This window comes from Elephas maximus, chromosome 1 (assembly GCF_024166365.1).
Source record: "Elephas maximus indicus isolate mEleMax1 chromosome 1, mEleMax1 primary haplotype, whole genome shotgun sequence".
Taxonomy (NCBI): Eukaryota; Metazoa; Chordata; class Mammalia; order Proboscidea; family Elephantidae; genus Elephas; species Elephas maximus.
In genome coordinates this window covers 176,040,650-176,059,892 of record NC_064819.1, presented here as the reverse complement: position 1 = coordinate 176,059,892, position 19,243 = coordinate 176,040,650, and the positions used below count along the sequence as shown (strand labels likewise).

Here is a 19,243-nt window from a genome sequence, read left to right as displayed (position 1 = left end):
TTGTGGTTTATATACCTCAAATTTCAAATTAACGTCTCTTAAGCCACTAAAAAAAACCTTGGAGCAGTATTATGCTAGTATAGTTCTTTGTCATGTAAGCTTTAGTTATGGTTGCGTTAATTTGAAATAAATATTTTCTTTGAGAGTAACATGGAATCACGTAATTAACTACTGTCTAGAGGAATCTTATTACTAACTTGGCTATTCTGAATCTCATTTCCACTTTATATGTATCTACTATTTATTTCATTAATATCCAGTTTTCTTCTTGAATCTAACAATAATGTCAGTGTAACGAAATGCAAAGTGTGTAGCTGTCCCTGTTTGTGGATAATATGATACTATACATAGAAGACCCCAAAGACTCCATGAAAAAACTACTGGAACTAGTAGATTCAGCGGCATAGCAGGATATGCGATAAACATTAAAAAATCAGTTGAATTCCTATACACCAATAAAGAGAAGGATGAAAAGGAAATCAGGAAAACAATACCATTTATAATAGCCCCTAAAAAAAAAAAAAAATAGGAATAAACCTAACCAGGGATGTAGAAGACATACAAAGAAAACTACAAGACACTACTGCAAGAAACCAAACGAGACCTACATAAATGGAAAAACATACCAAGCTCATGGGTAGAAAGCCTCAACCTCGTTAAAAAGACAATTCTTCCCAAAGCAGTGTACAAATACAGTGCAACCTTGATCCACATAGCAACAGCATTATTTAAAGAAATGGAAAAACTAATCATTACCTTTATGTGGAAAGGGAAGAGGCCCCAGATAAGTAAAGCACTGTGGAAGAAGACTAAAGTAGGAGGACTAGCACTCTGACCTAAGAACCTACCATACAGCTACGGTAGTCAGAACAGCCTGGTACTGGTACAGTGACAGATACTTTGACCGATGGAACAAAATTGAGAACCCAGATGTAAATCTATCCACCTGTGGTCACTTGATTTTCCACAAGGGCCCAAAATCCATCAGATGGGGAAAAGACAGTCTTTTTAACAAATGGTGCTGGCAAAACAATGTCCATCTGCAATAAAATGAAACAGGATCCCTAATTACACCATACACAAAACCTAATTCAAAATGAATCAAAGACCTAGATATAAAACCAAAACAATAAATATCGTAGAAGAAAAAAATAGGATCAACACTAGAGACTCTAATACATGGCGTTAACAGGATATAAACCATATCTAACAACATACAAACTCCAGAAGATAAGCCAGATAACTGGGATCTTCTAAAAATTAAACACTTATGCTCATCAAAAGACATCACCAGAAGAGTAAAAAGAGAACCTACAGACTGAGGAAAAAATTTTGGCTGTGACAAATCCGACAAAGGCCTGGTCTCTAAAATCAATAGGAAAATCTAACACCTCTACAAGAAAAATACAAATAATCCAGTTAAAAAAATGGGCAATGGAAATGAACAGACACTTCACCAAAGACGACGTTGAAGTGGCTAACAGACACATGAGGAAATGCTCATGATCACTAGAGAATGCAAATCAAAACCACAATGAGATACCATCTCACTCTGACATTACTGCCAGGGGAAAAAAAAAAAAAGTAACAAATGCTGGAGAGGCTACAGGGGAGATTGGAACTCTTATGCACTGCTGGTGGGAATGCAAAATGATACAACCATTTTGGAAAACGATATGGCGCTTCCTTAAAAAGCTAGAAATAGAAATACCATATGATCCAGCAATCCCATTCCTAGGAATATGTCCTAGAAAATAAGAGGCATATCCATACCCATATTCATTGGAGCACTGTTCGCAAATAGCAAATAGATTGAAACAACCTAGATGTCCCTCAACAGATGAGTGGATAAACAAACTATGGTACATACACACAATGGAGTACTATACAATCATAAAGAACAGTGATGAGTCTTTGAAACATCTCACAGCATGGATGAATCTGGAGGGCATTATGCTGAGTGAAATAAGTCAATCACAAGGGACAAATATTATGTGAGACCGCTGTTATAAAAACTCATGAAAAGGTTTATACACAAAAAGAAACAATCTTTGATGGTTATGAGGGAGAGGAGGGATAGTGATGGAAAAACACTAAATAGGCAATAGGTAAGTGGTAACTTTGGTGGAAGGCAAGACGGTACACAATACTGGGGATGTCAGTACAACTTGTCCAAGGCAAAGTCCTGGAAGCTTCATAGACACATCCAGACTCTCTGAGGGACCAAATTGCTGGGCTGAAGGCTGTGGGGACTATGGTCTCAGGGAACATCTAGCTCAATTGGTATAACATAGTGTGTAAGGAAAATGTACATTCTACTTTGATGCGTAGCATCTGGGGTCTTAAATGCTTGTAAGTGGCCATCTAAGCTAGCACACTGGCCTCACTCCATCTGGAGCAAGGGAGAATGAAGAAAACCAAAGACACAAGGGAAAGATTAGTCCAAAGGACTAATGGGCCACAACTACCACAGCTTCCATCTGACTGAGTCCAGCACAACTGGATGGTGCCCAGCTACCACCACCAACTACACTGACAGGAATCACAATAAAGGGTCCAGGATAGAGCTGGAGAAAAATGTAGAACAAAACTAAAAAGACCAGACTTACTGACCTGACAGAGAATGGAGAAACCCTGAGAGTATGGCCCGCAGATACCCTTTTAGCTCAATAATGAAGTCACTCCTGAGGGTCACCCTTTAGCCAAAGATTGGACAGGCCCATAAAACAAAACAGGACTAAATGGGCACACCAGACCAGGGACAGGAATGAGAAGGCAGGAGGGGTCAGGAAAGCTGGAAATAGGGAACCCAAGGTTGAGAAGGGGAGAGTGTTGATGTGCCGTGGAGTTGGCGGCCAGTGTCACAAAACAGTATGTGAGTTGTTTAATAAAAAGCTAGTTCTGAAAAGTCCATATAAAGTACAATAAAAAAAGAAAAAGACTTCAGGGAATATTTTTGGTTTAAGATTTAAAGATTGTTTCAGGGCAGTAAGTTCGGGGGTTTATCTAGCCCCCATGGCTCCACAAATGAGAATTTGAATTTTCTTGATCATTTCCCCCTTTTGATCAGGGTTCTTCTACAATATCTTTGGTCAGACTGTTCAGTAATGGTAGCTGGGCACCGCCCAGCTCTTTTTGGTCTCCTAGCAAAGGGGACAGCTGTTCATGGAGGTAATTAGCCACACATTCTTTTTCTTCCTCCTCTTCCTAACTCCCATTCCTCCTCTGTTACTCCAAGCAAATAGAGCCCAATTGTTGTACCTTGGATGGCCGCTTGCAAGCTTTTAAGATCACAGGCACTATGCAGCGAACTAGGAGATAGAACAGAAGCAGAAGCACTAAACACATTACTAGACCAATTAACTGGGATGTGCCATGAAACCATGACCCTAAACTTCCAAGGAGCCAGACCCCATGAGGTGTTTGGTGGTATAGAAGTGGTATCAACAGATACTTTTTTTTTTTTTTTGTCACTGTAAATATATATATCAAACAACTTTTGCCAATTCATCTTTTTACAGGTGTACAACTTCTTGACAGCAGGTACATTGATTGGCTGTGCAAACCTGTCCTTAATCAATGTGATTTTTTTCTCACTGTAAACAGAAACTCAGTACTCCATAAGCAGAAACCTCCCCTTTTCCCTCTCCCTCCTGCCCCTGGTAATCACTAAGAAACTTTGGTCTCTGTACGTTTGCCTGTCTTTTTAAAAGTGTGGGATCATACAACATTTGTTCTATTTTGATTGACTTGTTTCACTCCCCATAATGTCTTAAAGCTCCATCCATATTGTAGCATGTATTGAGACTTCATTTCTCTGACTGGCTAAGCAGGATTTCATTGTATGTAAGTACGACATTTTATTTAATTATCTGTTGATGGACATTTAGGTTGTTTTCATCTTTTGGCTATTGTGCATGGTGCTGCAGTAAACACTGGTGTACAAGCATGTGTTTGAGTCTCTGCTTTTAATTCTTTTGGATATACACCTAGGAGTAGAATGGCTGGGTTATAATGGTAGTTCTATTTTTAATTTTTTGAAGAACTGCCACAGTGTTTTCCACAACAGCTGTACCATTTTGCATTCCCACCAGCAATGAATAAGGATTCCAATATGACCTTTTTCTTTTTTTTTTTAAAAAAAGGCTATTTTATCTTCCTCAAAAAAACTGGGTTTTTTTTTTTTTTCTGGATTGTTAACTCTAGGATGTCCTTTAAACATTGTAAATAAATTTTACGGGACATTTCTTTGAGTTCTAAAAATAAGAATTTATATCATCTTTTTTTTCTTGATTTCTAAGGTCATAAAATCACTGTGATGTCTGGTCTTAGGCTATTTTTAATACTTCACATATTGCCTTACATATTTACATATATATTAACTTATTTGTCTTAATTTGGATCAACAGAAGACATTCTTAAAATAACTTTGTTGTTGTTAGCTGCCATTGAGTTGGTCCTCAACTCATGTACCCCATGTTCAATCGAATTGGCCTGTGGCAGTCAATAGGGTTTCATTAGCTGATGTTTTGAAAGTAGATCACCGGACCTTTTACATAGTCTATCTAAGCTTGGAAGCTGTGCCAAAAACTGTTCAGCAGCATAACAACATGAAAGCCTCCATAGACGAATGGAGGTGAGAATTTCCCCCACATGAAGGGTGAGAATTCTACCACTGAACCACCAGAAGAACATATTATTGATATTAACATCCACCAGAAAATCTTGTTATCATCGAGTAGATTCCGACTGATAGCAACCTTATAGGAGAGAGTAAAACTGCTCCGATATTAGCATCAGTTGTCACCAAAATATATTTTAATTTAGAATTCTATCAAATAAACATTTTGCTGTGGTTAGATTTCAGTAGTTTAATTTGCCTAGTTTTTTTTCTTAGAAAGGAGGACTTTCAGTATACTCATTTATTAAATGTGATATTTTAAGCAGTATTGTAGCTAATTTTATTTTTAATTTTAAAATCTATATCAGATTTAAAATTAAACCCATGAAAAATATTTTAATTAAAAAACAGATCATTGAGATTTTAGCTACATTATTTAAAAATCTGCCTGTCACTTTAGGGAATATATTCTTTAGTTTGCATTCTCTAACAATCTCTTGAATTTTTGTTTGAATACATGACAGCTTAATTGCTAAGAACCCAGGTGAGTATGCGAAGAAACCTAGGGATTGTTTTAGTGTTTTTATATTGCTGGCAAACTCAGTTACCTTTAGAACCAAATGGGTTATACAATAGATGGGAAATTTTTGGTTGGTATGTATCTTTAACTGTGGCCTAAGGAAACAGATTAACAGTTCTAAAATTTAGTTTATGTTTTAGCGCAATGTAATTTATCTTTCTTGTTAAATAAAAAGTTTTCCCCTTAACTAATGAGGTTAAGTATTGGTGGATTAAAAGATGTTAAATTATATGTAACTGGTTTGTTCTGTGCACTGTTTTTTGTTGCTTTTAAACAAAATGAATCATCGTAGTTTTTTTCCTCCCTTTCCTAATCTGATATACCTACATTAAAAAATTACGTTGGGACATTTCTAAAACAGTCAAGAAGCAGGCGGTTTTCTCAGAGCTTAGGAGATAAAATTGAATAATGTTCTTTTTTTTAATTTCCTACAGGTGACCTGGCACAGAAGTTGATCTCAACATGCCATTAGTAAAAAGAAACATCGATCCAAGGCACTTGTGCCACACAGCACTGCCTAGAGGCATTAAGAATGAACTGGAATGTGTAACCAATATTTCCTTGGCAAATATAATTAGACAACTAAGTAGCCTAAGTAAGTATTTTTGTACTAATAAAAATATTATTCTCAAACTGGGATGTTATACCTTAAGAGTATTAAGACGATCTTCTTGGAATTAATTTTTTGGGGAGTATTTGGTGTGGCAAACACAAAATTATTCTGAAAATGTAGTCATTTTTAAGTAAAGATGTGAGTTTTAGAGTCATTTTTGAGATTAGCAGAAAGCATGAAGTACTTGCTAGTTGCCGTTGGGTTGATTCTTACTCTTGGGATCCAGATGTGTGCAGAGTAGAACTGCTCCACGGGGTTTTCAAGACTGCGACCTTTTGGAAGCAGATCACGAGGCCTGTCTTCTGAAGCGCCTCTGGGTGGGTTGGAACTGCCAGCCTTTAAGCTAGTAGTTAGGCGCTTAAGTATTTTTCCATTCCCCCCCCCCCCCGCCCCCAGAGGCGAGATACTTAAGTGAAATTCCAATAATCTCTTAATTTAAAATATTTCCTCAAACCTTTCTTTTAACTCTTAGGTAGTAAGACTTCTCATATTTGAAAATATTTTATTTGTGTATTACGTAGTGTTTATCTAGGGATTTGTCAAAAGTAATAAATACTGGCATTAGACCAATTTAAGTATAAATGTTTTGTTCGTTATATATATATTAAAGAATACACATAGTTATATTAATGTGCATATTTGGTACACATTTGGTGTACATGCCATTCATGTGTTTTCAGTAGTATTTGAACACCCATTGTGTTGTTCAGGAGCCTTGGTGGCTCAGTGGTTAAGTGTTAGGCCGCTAGCCAAAAGTTCAGCAGTTTGAATCCACCAGCTGCTCCTTGGAACCCCGATGGGGCAGTTCTACTTTGTACTGTAGGGTCGCTGTGAGTCAGAATCGACTCATGGCAACAGGTTTGGTTTTTGTGTGTGTGTTGTACAAAGCACTGTGAAACAATCAAAAGAAATTGAAAATGTCAAGAAGAAGATCTGCATCTTAGCATAGGACTGTTTCTGTTTATGAATTTTATCACCTCTTTTTTACCTCTTGTTATGATATAAAAAACCTGTTGGCATGAAGTTGATTCTGACTCACAGCGACCCTATAGGACAGAGTGGAGCTGCCCCATAGGGTTTCCAAGGAGCGGCTGGTGGATTCAGACTGCTGAGATTTTGGTCAGTAGCCATAACTCTTAACCACTGTGCCACCAGGGCTCCTCTTTTTATGATATGGATCTCAAATTCAGTATAACTACATGTCTTTACTTATTTCCTATTATGAATTTCTGGCTCATATGGACCTTTTTGCTACTAAAGCAGGACCTTATTCAGCTTCTTCAAGGGATGCTTAAACAATTCTTATCATCACATCTGTTTTTTTTTTTTTTTTTTACCTTCTATCCCAATTAAAAAAAATGAGGTAAATAGACAAACAGACATACAATCCCTGAAACATTGTATTGATAGCACTTTGTAAAAAAAAGTTGTAGAGCCTATTTTAAGAACAGGATTCCCCTTCAGTTCCCTGAGGAAAAAGATAAAGGGCCCCTTTAAAATGCTTATTGTTCTGTTTTTATACCTTATGAGTAATTAGGAGATGAGAACATAAAATTCTGATATTGGTAATCCTTGAGGCGTAATAACTAGAAAAGTTCCGTAACTTCTTAGTAGACTTTACTCTTCTTGAATTTACTCTCCAAACTTCCTTTCTTTCCTTTACCTTGGCAACCTACCCCCATTCTATTAAGTGCCCAGGAAAACTGATTGAGGCAAGTAAATTAAGTCTTGCAGGATGTTTTCTTTGTGAGGGCTGACTATTTGTGTAATAACCCTTAATCCATTTAGTGTTCCAGATATCCTGAGAAGTAGATTAAATCCCTAAAAATTAGTAGGCCTGTTTACCAAGGTTTGAGGAGAAACAGAACTTATATCATTAGTCATATCCATCAGTGAAACATTTTTTAAAAAGTGCCTGGGTGATGCAAGCAGTTAACATGCTTGGCTGCTAATCAAAAGGTTCGTGATTCAAGTCTACCCAGAGATGCCTTGGAAGAAAGTCCTGGCAATCTATTTCTAAAAAAAAAATCCATGAAAAACCTAAAGGGGCACAGTTCTACTCTGACACACATGGGGTCACCATGATTCAGAATCAATTTGACAAGCAGCTGGTGGTTTTTTTTAAAAAATAGGCAAACATTTATTTGTATGCTGAAGACTGATTTATTTAAGGTTTGGCTTGCTCCAGCAGATAATTACTATTCTGAAGGTTAATTTCAGAGAGATTTTGTTAAAGAAAGTGACCATTTCTAATCTTATTTCTTCTTGAGGGTTTAGAACAGAATGTCCTATCAAAGTCTAACAGAATAAAATGAGAATCGACTGGAATTTTAGCAACCTCCCAGAAATGTCAGAGGAATGTGTGTGATCAGGTGGGTGGCAGCAGCACAACTACCAGTGAGTCAATAGGTGTGTGGTGGCAGCAGATGGAAAGGTTGAGTGCAATCTGGGCAGCAGTCTCAGGCCAACCTAATACCCTAAGTAGAGAGGAAAGCAGTTTTTAAAGAACTTACTTGCAGAGAATTTCAAAGGGAAAGAAGGGCTTGAGGCGATTCAAGAATGGTGAAGTTGTTTTAGGTTTTCTTTTCCTTATACCAAACCAAAAACCAAGCCTTTTGCCATCAAGTAGATTCCAACTCATAGTGACCCTATAAAAAAAGAGTTAATCCACTCCATAGGGTTTCCAAGGAATGGCTGGCTGGCTGATGGATTCAAACTACTGACCTTTTAGTTAGCACTTGAACTCTTAACCACTGCTCCACCAGGCCTCGTATATATATATACAGTTTTTGAAAATCTGAAGCAGGATAATATTTAACTGGTAAAATACAGTAAAAGTAGATTCTCTTCTTTCTTTCAATCTGTCCTACACTGTGAATAGATTTATTGCTCTCAGGCCCAGATAGGATCACATCACTTCCATGTTTGGATGCTTCTGAAGGCTCTCCATTATCTACCAAGTAAAATAAAGTGTCTGGGATTGAGTCACCATCTGCCATGCCAACTACTGTAGGTCTCCCACTATTTGATTTTACAAAGTATGTTGCAGCCAAACTGCTTATGGACTTCTGTGCATCCATACCTTTATATAGTCAGCTTTCTCTGCCTGGAATAGATTCTCTTGTCATCTTTATATGTTAAAATTTTAGTGTCTTTCAAGTTTCAATGTCACTTACCAATTATTCTCTATCTCCAGGCATATTTCTTCTCTAAATTTTTTACATAGCGCTTTTATTCATACCTATATTATGAAACCTCTTTATATCTTATATTTTATTTATTTGTATAAATAATATCTCCTAATTAAATTGTATGTAACTTCATGGCAGAGACATGGATCAGTCTTGTATTTTTTAGAATACCTAGCACAACCTTTTGCACACTGTCAAACCCACTGCCGTCGAGTCGATTCCGACTCATAGCGACCCTACAGAACAGAGTAGAACTGCCCTATAGAGTTTCCAAGGAGCGCCTGGCAGATTCGAACTGCTGACCTCTTGATTAGCAGCCGTAGCACTTAACCACTACGCCACCAGGGTTTCCTTTGCACCACTGTAGGTACTTGTAAATATTTATTTACTAATTAAGGAAGAAATAGTGAACCTGAGATGCCTAATCAAATTTATTTTCCTTTTTTAAAACAAAATACTAATAATAAGTATGATTTAGAAAATAGAAGTATATTCCACAATTCAGTGAAACTTGCACTAAAGACTTGGAGAATGTTATTTTATAGAATAGTTAAGGAGTTTATCTTTTGCTGAGGGATATGCCTTAATAAAAACATTTAAGGTGGCTATTTGGGGTAAAGCTTAGTAAAGTAGTCAAAAAGTAAATAAATAAATAAAAGTAGAGTTATGCAGATGCTTCTTTCCCGGTGTGTTTCTTCTCAAAAAGGAAAATAAGGACATAATCGTTATGAACAGAACCATGTGATAGATAATTGTTGAAATTATCTTTAAAATATGGTTTAATATATGAAAGGTGGGCCAAACAAGAGTTGTTCTTTTGCTTACTTTTTGTAACTACTTACTGTCTTTAGTTATTTTATGTTTTGGTTCACTCTTAATGTATATTAAAAAATCCATTGCCATCGAGTCGATTGCAACTCGTAGCAACCCTATAGGATTCAAACTGCTGACCTTTTGGTTAGCAGCTGTTGCTCTTAACCACTACGCCACCAGGGTTTTCCTATACATATTAGTCCAGAGAAAATTTTTTATATTCTCAAAGGTCTAAAGTGAGGTGTGGAGTGGTCACTAGTCAAGAGGATCAAGTTGTCAAGCAAGCTGTCTGAAGGACATAACGGTATCAGTCAAGAGTCTAATATGCATCATGATTGAAAGTAGCAAGTGCAGAGAGACCTGGCCTTTGACAGACAGAAAGCAAGCAGGTTGGACAGAGAATAAAAGCCAGTGGAAGGGGTAGTTAGAGGAGAAGCTGACAGGCAGTATGTTCCTGTTATAAAATTTTAGCAGAGCTACTTAGTTAATAAATTATTTCCCATTATTCAAAATTTAATCATCAATTTTTTTTTTAATTTCAGTTTATCTTTTGAATTGAGGAGTTAGCTTTTTAATAAGACATCTATATTCATTTTAAGAATGGTTACTTTTTTCAGGTTAGGCATTGGTAGTAAATCAGTAACAAAATATTACATTGTTTACTTGTGTACTTGTTTCCTCCTTGGAAAAGCCAGTACAGAATTGTACTTTTGCAAAGAGTCTTAGATTCCCTACGTATTGTATTAACCATATTGTTTAAAGACATTTTGCCGATTTTCTTATTTTGTGGTCTAGAGCTGACTGTATATATAACAACTTCATATAACACTAGAGTATATCAACAAAACATATTAAAACAGAAATAACGTTAATAACTTTGGAAACACTTCTTAAAATGAATTTTGGATTTAATACAGGCATCTGGTTTTAGATATATTCCCGATAGAGGATTTAGAATTAATATAATTGATTAAAGGGTTAGTTTGCAGTATTAATCCTTTTTTTTTTCCATAAACTAAAGATGAAAATTTAAGGAATTTTTAAGTCTGTTGTAGTCAAACTGAAAATATAAATACATTAGGTTATTGAGAGTTGAAATCTGAGCCCATATAGGCTTTTTCTAAATAATTTGAAGAGATTCAGAAGCAAAGAGAAGACCCACAAAAATATTGTAGCAAGGTGCAACAATAGTTTATTGTTGTCGTTGGGTGCCATAGAGTCAATTCTAACTCATAATGACCTATTGTGACAGAGTTGAACTGCCCCATGGGGTTTTCTTGGCTGTATCTTTGCAGAAGCAGATCACCAGGTCTTCCTCCTGCAGAGCCGCTGTGTGGATTCGTCATCAACCTTTCAGTTAGCAAGTGCTTCACTGTTATGCCTCAGGGCTCTTTAACGATAGTTTGTTGTTGTTATGTGCCCTGGCATCAGTTCTGACTCATAGCAACCCTATATGACAGGGTAGAACTGGTTTGTTTCCTAGGCTGTAAATATTTATGGGAGCAGAACGCCAGTTCTTTTCACCAGCTCAGTGGCTGGTGCGTTCAAACTGCCGACCTTTCAGTTAGCAGCCAAGCGCTTAACCATTGCGCCACCAAGGATTCTTAACAATGGTTTGTTTTGTTGTTGTTAGGTGCTATCAAGTGAGTTCTGATTCGTGGGGACCCCACGTACAAGAGAACAAAACAGCGCCCAGCCCTGCGCCATTCTCACAATCGTTGTCATGCTTGAGCCCATTGTTGTGGCCACTGTGTCAATCCATCTCGTTGAAGGCCTTCCTCTTTTTCTCTGACCCTCTACCAAGCATGATGTCCTTCTCCAGGGAGTGGTTCCTCCTGATAACATGTCCAAAGTACAGGAGACAAACTTCTTTGAAGACAGACTTGTTCATTCTTCTGGCAGTCCGTTGTATATTCAGTATTCTTCCTCAACACCATGATTCAAAGGCGTCAGTTCTTCTTTCATTGTCCTTATTCATTGTCCAGCTTTTGCATGCATATGAGGGGATTGAAAATGTGGCTTAGGTCAGGCGCACATTAGTCCTCAAAGTGACATCTTTTCTTTTCAACACTTAAAAGAGATGTTTTGCAACAGATTTGCCCAATGCAATACATTGTGTGATTTCTTGACTTCTGCTTCCATGGGTGTTCTGGATCCAAGTAAAATGAAATCCTTGACTTCAGTATTTTCTCGGTTTATCATGATGTTACTTATTGGTCCAGTTGTGAAGATTTTTGTTCTTATGCTGAGATATAATCCATACTGAAAGCTGTGGCCTTTTATCCTCATCAGTAAGTGCTTCAAATCCTCTTTGCTTTCAGCAAGCAAGGTTATGTCATCTGCATATTGCAAGTTGTTAATTATTTTCCATCAATCCCGATTCCACATTCTTCTTCATATAGCCCAGCTTCTCGGATTATTTGCTCAGCATATGGGTTGAATAAGTGTGGTGAAAGGATACAGCCCTGGTGCACACCTTTGCTGATTTTAAACCACACAGTATCCCCTTGTTCTGTTTGAACAACTGCCTCTTGGTCTACGTACAGCTTCCCCATAAGCACAATTAAGTGTTCTGGAATTTCCATTCTTCGCAATGTTATTTATAGTTTATTATGATCCACACAGTTGAATGTCTTTGCATAGTCAATAAAACACAGGCAAACATCTTTCTGGTATTCTTTGCTTTCAGCCAACATTCATCTAACATCAGCAATGATGTTCCTCTTTCTACGCCTTCTCCTGAATCCAGCTTGAATTTCTGGCAGTTCCCTGTCGATGTGGAACAATAGTTTACCTCCCTGGAATTAAGCTGTCTGGCATCTTTCCCACTTGATGTCATTAGAACCTGGAATCAAATATAAAAGGCGTTCAGATAGCCAGAGTATATAAGTCCATAGACTGAAGGTCATGTGTATAAAATAACCAATCGATACCTCTTTCAGAGGTTGTTTACTTCTACTTTGATAGTTCAAATACGTTTGATTATGTGCTTTCCAAACATTTATGTTTCAGAGGACTAAAAGAGGAGGGAGAGGGGGAGATAATAGATGCAGGCGTACACTGAAGGCAGCCAGAAGAGATAGTTCATAGCAAAGGTAGAAATGATATAAGGGAAGAAAAACATTCAAACTGGAAAATGGCCTTTTAATGTAAAAGCGAATGTTCTTAAACATTTCAGGCCTGTTTTCTATCTTGGGATAATAACTGGTTTTCATAATAACCATGAGTCCTTAAGAAAATATTAAATTAAGTTTAACTTGGTATTCCACTTAAAAAGAGAGGGAAGTTTAGAATGCATTTTACAACAGTTTCCATTCAGAATGATTAAAATAATAGATACATTAAATAATCTCTGAATTACTTAGAAAACTTGGCTGTTCAAATGGTCCTAGATAATCGAGGTTTTCAGTTTGGTACTATTATTAACACTAAAACTGCTAGAGAACACAGCAATGAAGGTACACTACAGAGCTCAGCATGGCTTGGGGCTGAACATCTTCCTGACCTCTTCACAAAAATGTACATCTAGCTTTTTATGAGATTTCTCCTGGTTGAACACAATTCCGTTTTGTAACAGATAGTCACTGAAAACTTAGAATTCACTTTATATCCTACTCTACTATACAAAATTCTTTCCCATTTTATCATTGTCTTTCTTAACAACCATTGGAACTCTGATTACCTGAGGGACGTTTTACTATTCTCTTCCAAAGTCTTTCTCCTGTTGAATATAGTCAGTTTGTTGCCAGGATGAACTGATAGGGCCTACTTCTTGCTCTTAAGCATAAACGTATAATTTGTCAGACAGACAGATAGCATGAATAGGAGGTTAGATATATTGGATCATTGAATACTTTTCTGTGTGATAAAGCTACATGGTTCTTGCCCCAACATACTTCACTTAGTTGAAGTCTCCACTATGATTAATACAGAATTATGAATAATAAAAGCATGTATATATTAAAATTTTGTGTTTTAGATTACAGGAGCTGAGAGAAGAGAGATAAGCATAAACTGAAGTCACGAGAGGAGGCTTGCTAAATGAAATGTGTTTAAATACTTCTCTGTCACAGGAACTGTCTTGATAGTACTTAACATTGGAACTATATTTAACCTAGAAAGTATTCTTGGATCTAAAATGTCTCAATTTAGGGAGACCATTGATACATTAAAAAAAAAAAAAAAAAAAGGTACAGATACTAATTGACTCATATTTATGGTGTATAATCATTAATATAACATTACTTTATATGTTCTAAATACACTTGAATATTTTTCATTATAGATTTTCTAAAACTTCTCCCTAGCTTATTTATTACATAGACATGTCTGTTCTTTTCCTCCTTTTAAAATAGGATTATTTTGGCTTTTCCTTTTCAGTAATGCGAATTTACATGACTAGAGAAATACAGTGATTTTAGATTTATGGTGACTTTTTAAAGAAATAGGACCAAGAGAGAATATGAAATATCTCTCATAAGTTTTCAGAATCTCTTGTTTCAGGCATACCTGAGATGGATCATTTATTAGGTCTATGAAGAATCTTGCACTCTGCCACCTGTCCTGAAATTCAGTTCTAGTGTAGAGTCTATGTATGAATGCTAATTTGTGATTAAAAGACTTGTTATTTGTATGTACTTTTACATGCTCATCTTCCCTAACCCTCAATAAATGGGTAGCTATGTATAAAGCAGGTAGAATATTTCTATTTTAGATAAGAGTCACCCAGCAGGAAACGCCAGAGCTTAGATTTTAAACCCTGTTTCCCAGGGTTTGCGCTTTTCTTCACACTGTCACAACTGAAAAAAAACTTCTGTCAAGTCAGTTCCAACTCATAGTAACCGTATAGAGTTTCCAAGGCTGTAAATCTTTAAGGAGGCAGACTACCACATCTTCTTCCCACGGAGCAGCTGGTGGGTTCGAACAGCCGACCTCTTTGTTAGCTCCAGAGTGCTTTAACCACTGAGACACCAAGGTGTGTCACAAAGTTTAAAATTATTTGTAGTTCCAAATAAATACCAAATTCAACAGGGTGGTATTTTTAAGTGTTAATTTTTGGGGTATTTATCCCCGATCCCATTTAATGCTGTGGTGCATGTTTCCTGTTTGTTCAGGTAAATATGCTGAAGATATATTTGGAGAATTATTCAATGAAGCACACAGTTTTTCCTTCAGAGTTAACTCACTACAAGAACGTGTGGATCGTTTATCCGTCAGTGTTACACAGCTTGATCCTAAAGAAGAAGAATGTAAGTTTATCTACTCGATATTTTCAAAATGTGTATTCCATGTATATGTTTTATTAGGTGAGATGCAGGATATCTTTAAGAACAGTATTAAACATGATTTTTATTGCAAATTTTTTTACCCAGGACCTTTAGAATACATATTGTAATAAATCAGTGAGTCATCTATAAATAGCATCAGTGTGACTCTCTTGGCTATTTCTTTTCTACCCTTTTTCTTTCTTACCTTTTCTTTTTGTACACTAAATAGCTCTTAATTTTTTACATAAACAAAACGTTTTAACCAGACCTTTTTCCTCCATTCTCTTTTTCTTTTCTCCTTTATAATTTCTTTATACTTTTGTCTTAGAAATAAAACTGATCTGAAAATTACCTGAAATCCTTTGATTCTGTAAGAATGTAATTCTTTTTTTAATATGCTTTTGTGTGTGTATAAATTTGCTAAAGTCTGATTTGGTTACTGAACTGAATGTTACTTCCTACGGCACTGGGTACTGGGTTCCTACTTGAAGTGAATGTTTCCAAAAAACCAAAATTGTCAAGGTAGGACAGAAAAGTTCTATACCAAGGTTTTAAGCCAGAGATAGCTGGTTCAACAGCCACATACTAAAACAATGGTAAAAACTTTAGTAGTAAAAGCACAGTTCATGTCTTGATAGACTATATCAAATACTGACATTTCCCAAATGCCTTTTTGTTTTACAAAAGAAATGGAATTACTGAGAGCATACTTTTTATTGGTCTACTCTAGGGAATTGCTTAAAGTGAATCTCTTATAACCCTCTCTTCAAAATATATATTTATTGAATAACATTTAGCATAAATGTAAGTTATATAATAGATCTAAACTTGAACAATAAAACTAATAAAGAATATCACTGGAAAAAGCAAAAAGGAGAATGTAATGATGGATGTCTTAGTGATTGAATCAAATTCTTATGACATAATCTAATTTAATGTGTAAGGAGAGGCGGATGCTTTCCATGCTAAGTTTCTACTGTTTGCAGAGGTAGGAAATCATAGCTCTAGTGAGAAAAAATCAAAGCAGTGCTTGTTTTTAAAGTAGCTTTCAAACTCAAAACTCTGCCGGGAATCTAGTTGATTCCTACTTATTGCAACCATATAGGACAGAGTTGAACTGCCCCAAAGGGTTTCTAGGGCTGTAGTCTTTAGAGAAGACTGTCACATCTTTCTCCCATGGAGCACCTGGTGGGTTCAAACCACCAGCCTTTTGGTTAGCAGGCAAGTGCTTAATAACTACTGTACCACCAGAGCTACTTAAACAGCTTTATTGAGATAGAATTCCTATACCATGCAATTTACTCATTTGAGATTAAAGTGCGTAATTCAGTGGTTTTTAGCATATTCACATTTTGCCACTGTCACCACAATCAATTTTAGAACATATTCATCACCCCAAAAAGAAACCTACTTATTAGTAGTCCTCCACATTTCCCCCTACACCTATCCCCTGGCAATCACTTATCTACTTTCTGTCTCTGGATTTGCCTGTGTGGGCATTTCGTATAAATGAAATCATAACAATATGGGATCTTTTGTGACTGGCATCTTTCACTTAGCATAATGTTTTCAAGGTTCATCTGTGTGTCAGTAATCTATGTACCAGTACTTTATTCCTTGTTATATTCCAATGTATGTATATATCACATCTTGTTTATCCATTAAATCATGATGGATATTTGGGTTGTTTCCATTTTTTGTTTGTTATGAATAATGGTGCTATGAATACATGTATACAAATTTTTATGTGGACATATGTTTTCATTTCACTTTGGAATATACCTAGGAATAGAATTGTTGGGTCATATGGTTAACTGTGTTTAACCTTTTGAGAAACTGTCAGACTGTTTTCCAAAGCAGCTGCATCATTTTATATTCCCACCAGGTAGTTTCTGTTTCTCCACATCCTCACAAACCCTTGTTATTATCTGTCTTTTTTTATTATAGCCATTCTAGTGGGTGCGAAGTAGTATCTCATTGTGGTTTTGATTTGCATTTTCCTGATAATTAATGGTCTTCAGCATCTTTTCGTGTGCTTATTGGGCATTTGTATGTCTTCTTTGGAGAATTGTATATTCAGATCCTTTGCCCATTTTTGAATTGGGTTATTTGTCTTCTTCTCATTGAGTTGTAAGACTTCTGTATATTTTTTGGATCCAAGTCCCTTGTCAGATATATAATTTGCAAATATTTTCTCTCATTCTGTGGGTTGTTTTTCTTGATAATATCCTTTGAGGCATAAAAGTTTCTAGCTGTCATAAAATCCAGTTTACTGTTTTTATTTTGTCATTTGTGTTTTTGGTATCATACCTAAGAAGACTTTGTCTAACCTAAAGTTACAAAGATTTATTCTCCTATATTTTCTCCTAAGACTTTTATAGTTTTAGCTCTTACATTTAGGTCTATGATCCATTTTGAGTTAATTTTTGTGTTTTGTGAGGAAGTGGTCCAACTTCATTTATTTTTATGTGGATGTTCAGTTTCTCCAGGACTATTTATTGTTGAAAAGAATATTCTTTTCTGTCTCATTGAATTGTCATGGCACCCTTTAAAAAAAAAAAAAAACACGGTACTTTTTAAATAAATTTTTTGTAAATATTTTATTAAGTGTTTAGTGAAAGTTTACATAGTAAACTTACTTTCTATACATACTATTCAGTAAGTTTGGTTACATTTTCCACATTGTGTCAATATTCTCATTATACCCCTTCTGGTTGTTCTGATTCCGTTAATCCAGCTTCCCTGCCCCTCATGTCCTTCTCCTGCACCTTTTAAACTAATAAAATTTGACTTTAAAAATCCTTAATTTTAAATACAAATTATTTTATTCCCTTCTATTTTCCTCCACTGATTTCAGTACATATCCAGACAGTTAATCTAACAAAGAAATAAAACAGTAAAAAAAAAAAATTTTTTTTTAGAAAATATAGGTAATTTGCTATAGATCAAATAATGTCAAGTAAGCAGATATCAGAACATTCTGGAAGCAACTTGTCTGACCCTTAAGCTCTGAACAAATTAAATTTGTTATGATGGCCTAAATTTCTTTTGTTGAACCTACTTATCTGTCTGGCCATTCTTTGTCAGTCATCTGAAGATTTATGCTTTTTATCTCTGAAGTCTCATTTTTGAAGAAAAAATATATAATCTCAAAACAGAATTACAAATAAGTTTGCATTTCCCATACTGCTCTTTAGTTATTATGAGAAAAAAACCTTTTTCCTCTCTAAGTTTTATTTTGGTGCTTTGAGCATGTTACAAGTCATGCAGCTGCAGAGTAGCTGGAAATGCAGTCATGGTATGACCATTGATTGCAGAGCAGCCTCATTGCTCCAATTCCATAGGTCCAAACTTTCATGTTGAATGAACTTTTACTTGTGAGGATGATAAAGATGCTATTTTAGGGAGAAGAATAAGAATTATGACTGTTCAGCACTGACCTTGCTATGCTATGGTATAAAATATTTATTTGTATACTTATGGCCATATTAAATATGCAAGAAGTTGCCTAATTTTTTGTATCAGGAAATCACTTTAAGAATTAAGAATGCGCCTTTTTGTACATTTTTTGTTTTAACATGCCATACGGTCGAAAGAAAATGAACAAATGGAGCTATTTTTAATCACATGCATGTGATGAGACTTCACTAGTTACTAAGGATACTGATATACAAGACAGTCTTGGTCTTCAAGAGCTTATAGTCTAGGCAGAGATTCTTATAAGACTCAAAATAAGTAACATAGACTAGAATATAGATCACCAGTACTTGAAAATATTTTCTTTAAAGTTTGTTTTTTGTAGTATATGTATTATATAGACATACTATATATGTAACAGAAATCAATAGTGTGTTTAGCCTAGAATGGTAATTCCTTCTGTGTTACTGGTATAAGAAAAAGAGAAGGAGTAAAGTGAGGTAGAAAAAAAGATTATAGAAGAGAGGAGAAAAGAATCTAAGTTGGTTAGGTTTGGGGGCATCAGAGAAAAGAAAAAGGTATATTTGGTGGGAAATGTAGATGTGCTGCGCGTATCATTTATGGCCTTCTGAGCCTTAAAAGTCAAAGGATGCATTAATATCAATGTAATTGGAAAAATTAGGCACAAAATGGTATGGGATATAATGATAAAACATTTAAAGTATGGCTTCTGACTCATAA

At 35.7% G+C, this 19,243-nt stretch overlaps 1 protein-coding gene across 1 annotated transcript in view; it reads left to right on the top strand.

Annotated features, from left to right (window-relative positions):
• WASF1 (WASP family member 1) overlaps positions 1–19,243 on the top strand; it is a 96,726-nt gene that overhangs the window by 60,765 nt on the left and 16,718 nt on the right. Inside the window, exons 2-3 of the mRNA XM_049898704.1 lie at positions 5,636–5,796; positions 14,933–15,067. Of these exons, the coding sequence (XP_049754661.1) occupies positions 5,664–5,796; positions 14,933–15,067 (268 nt within the window). The 5' untranslated portion in view covers positions 5,636–5,663. The remainder of the gene's footprint in view (positions 1–5,635; positions 5,797–14,932; positions 15,068–19,243) is intronic.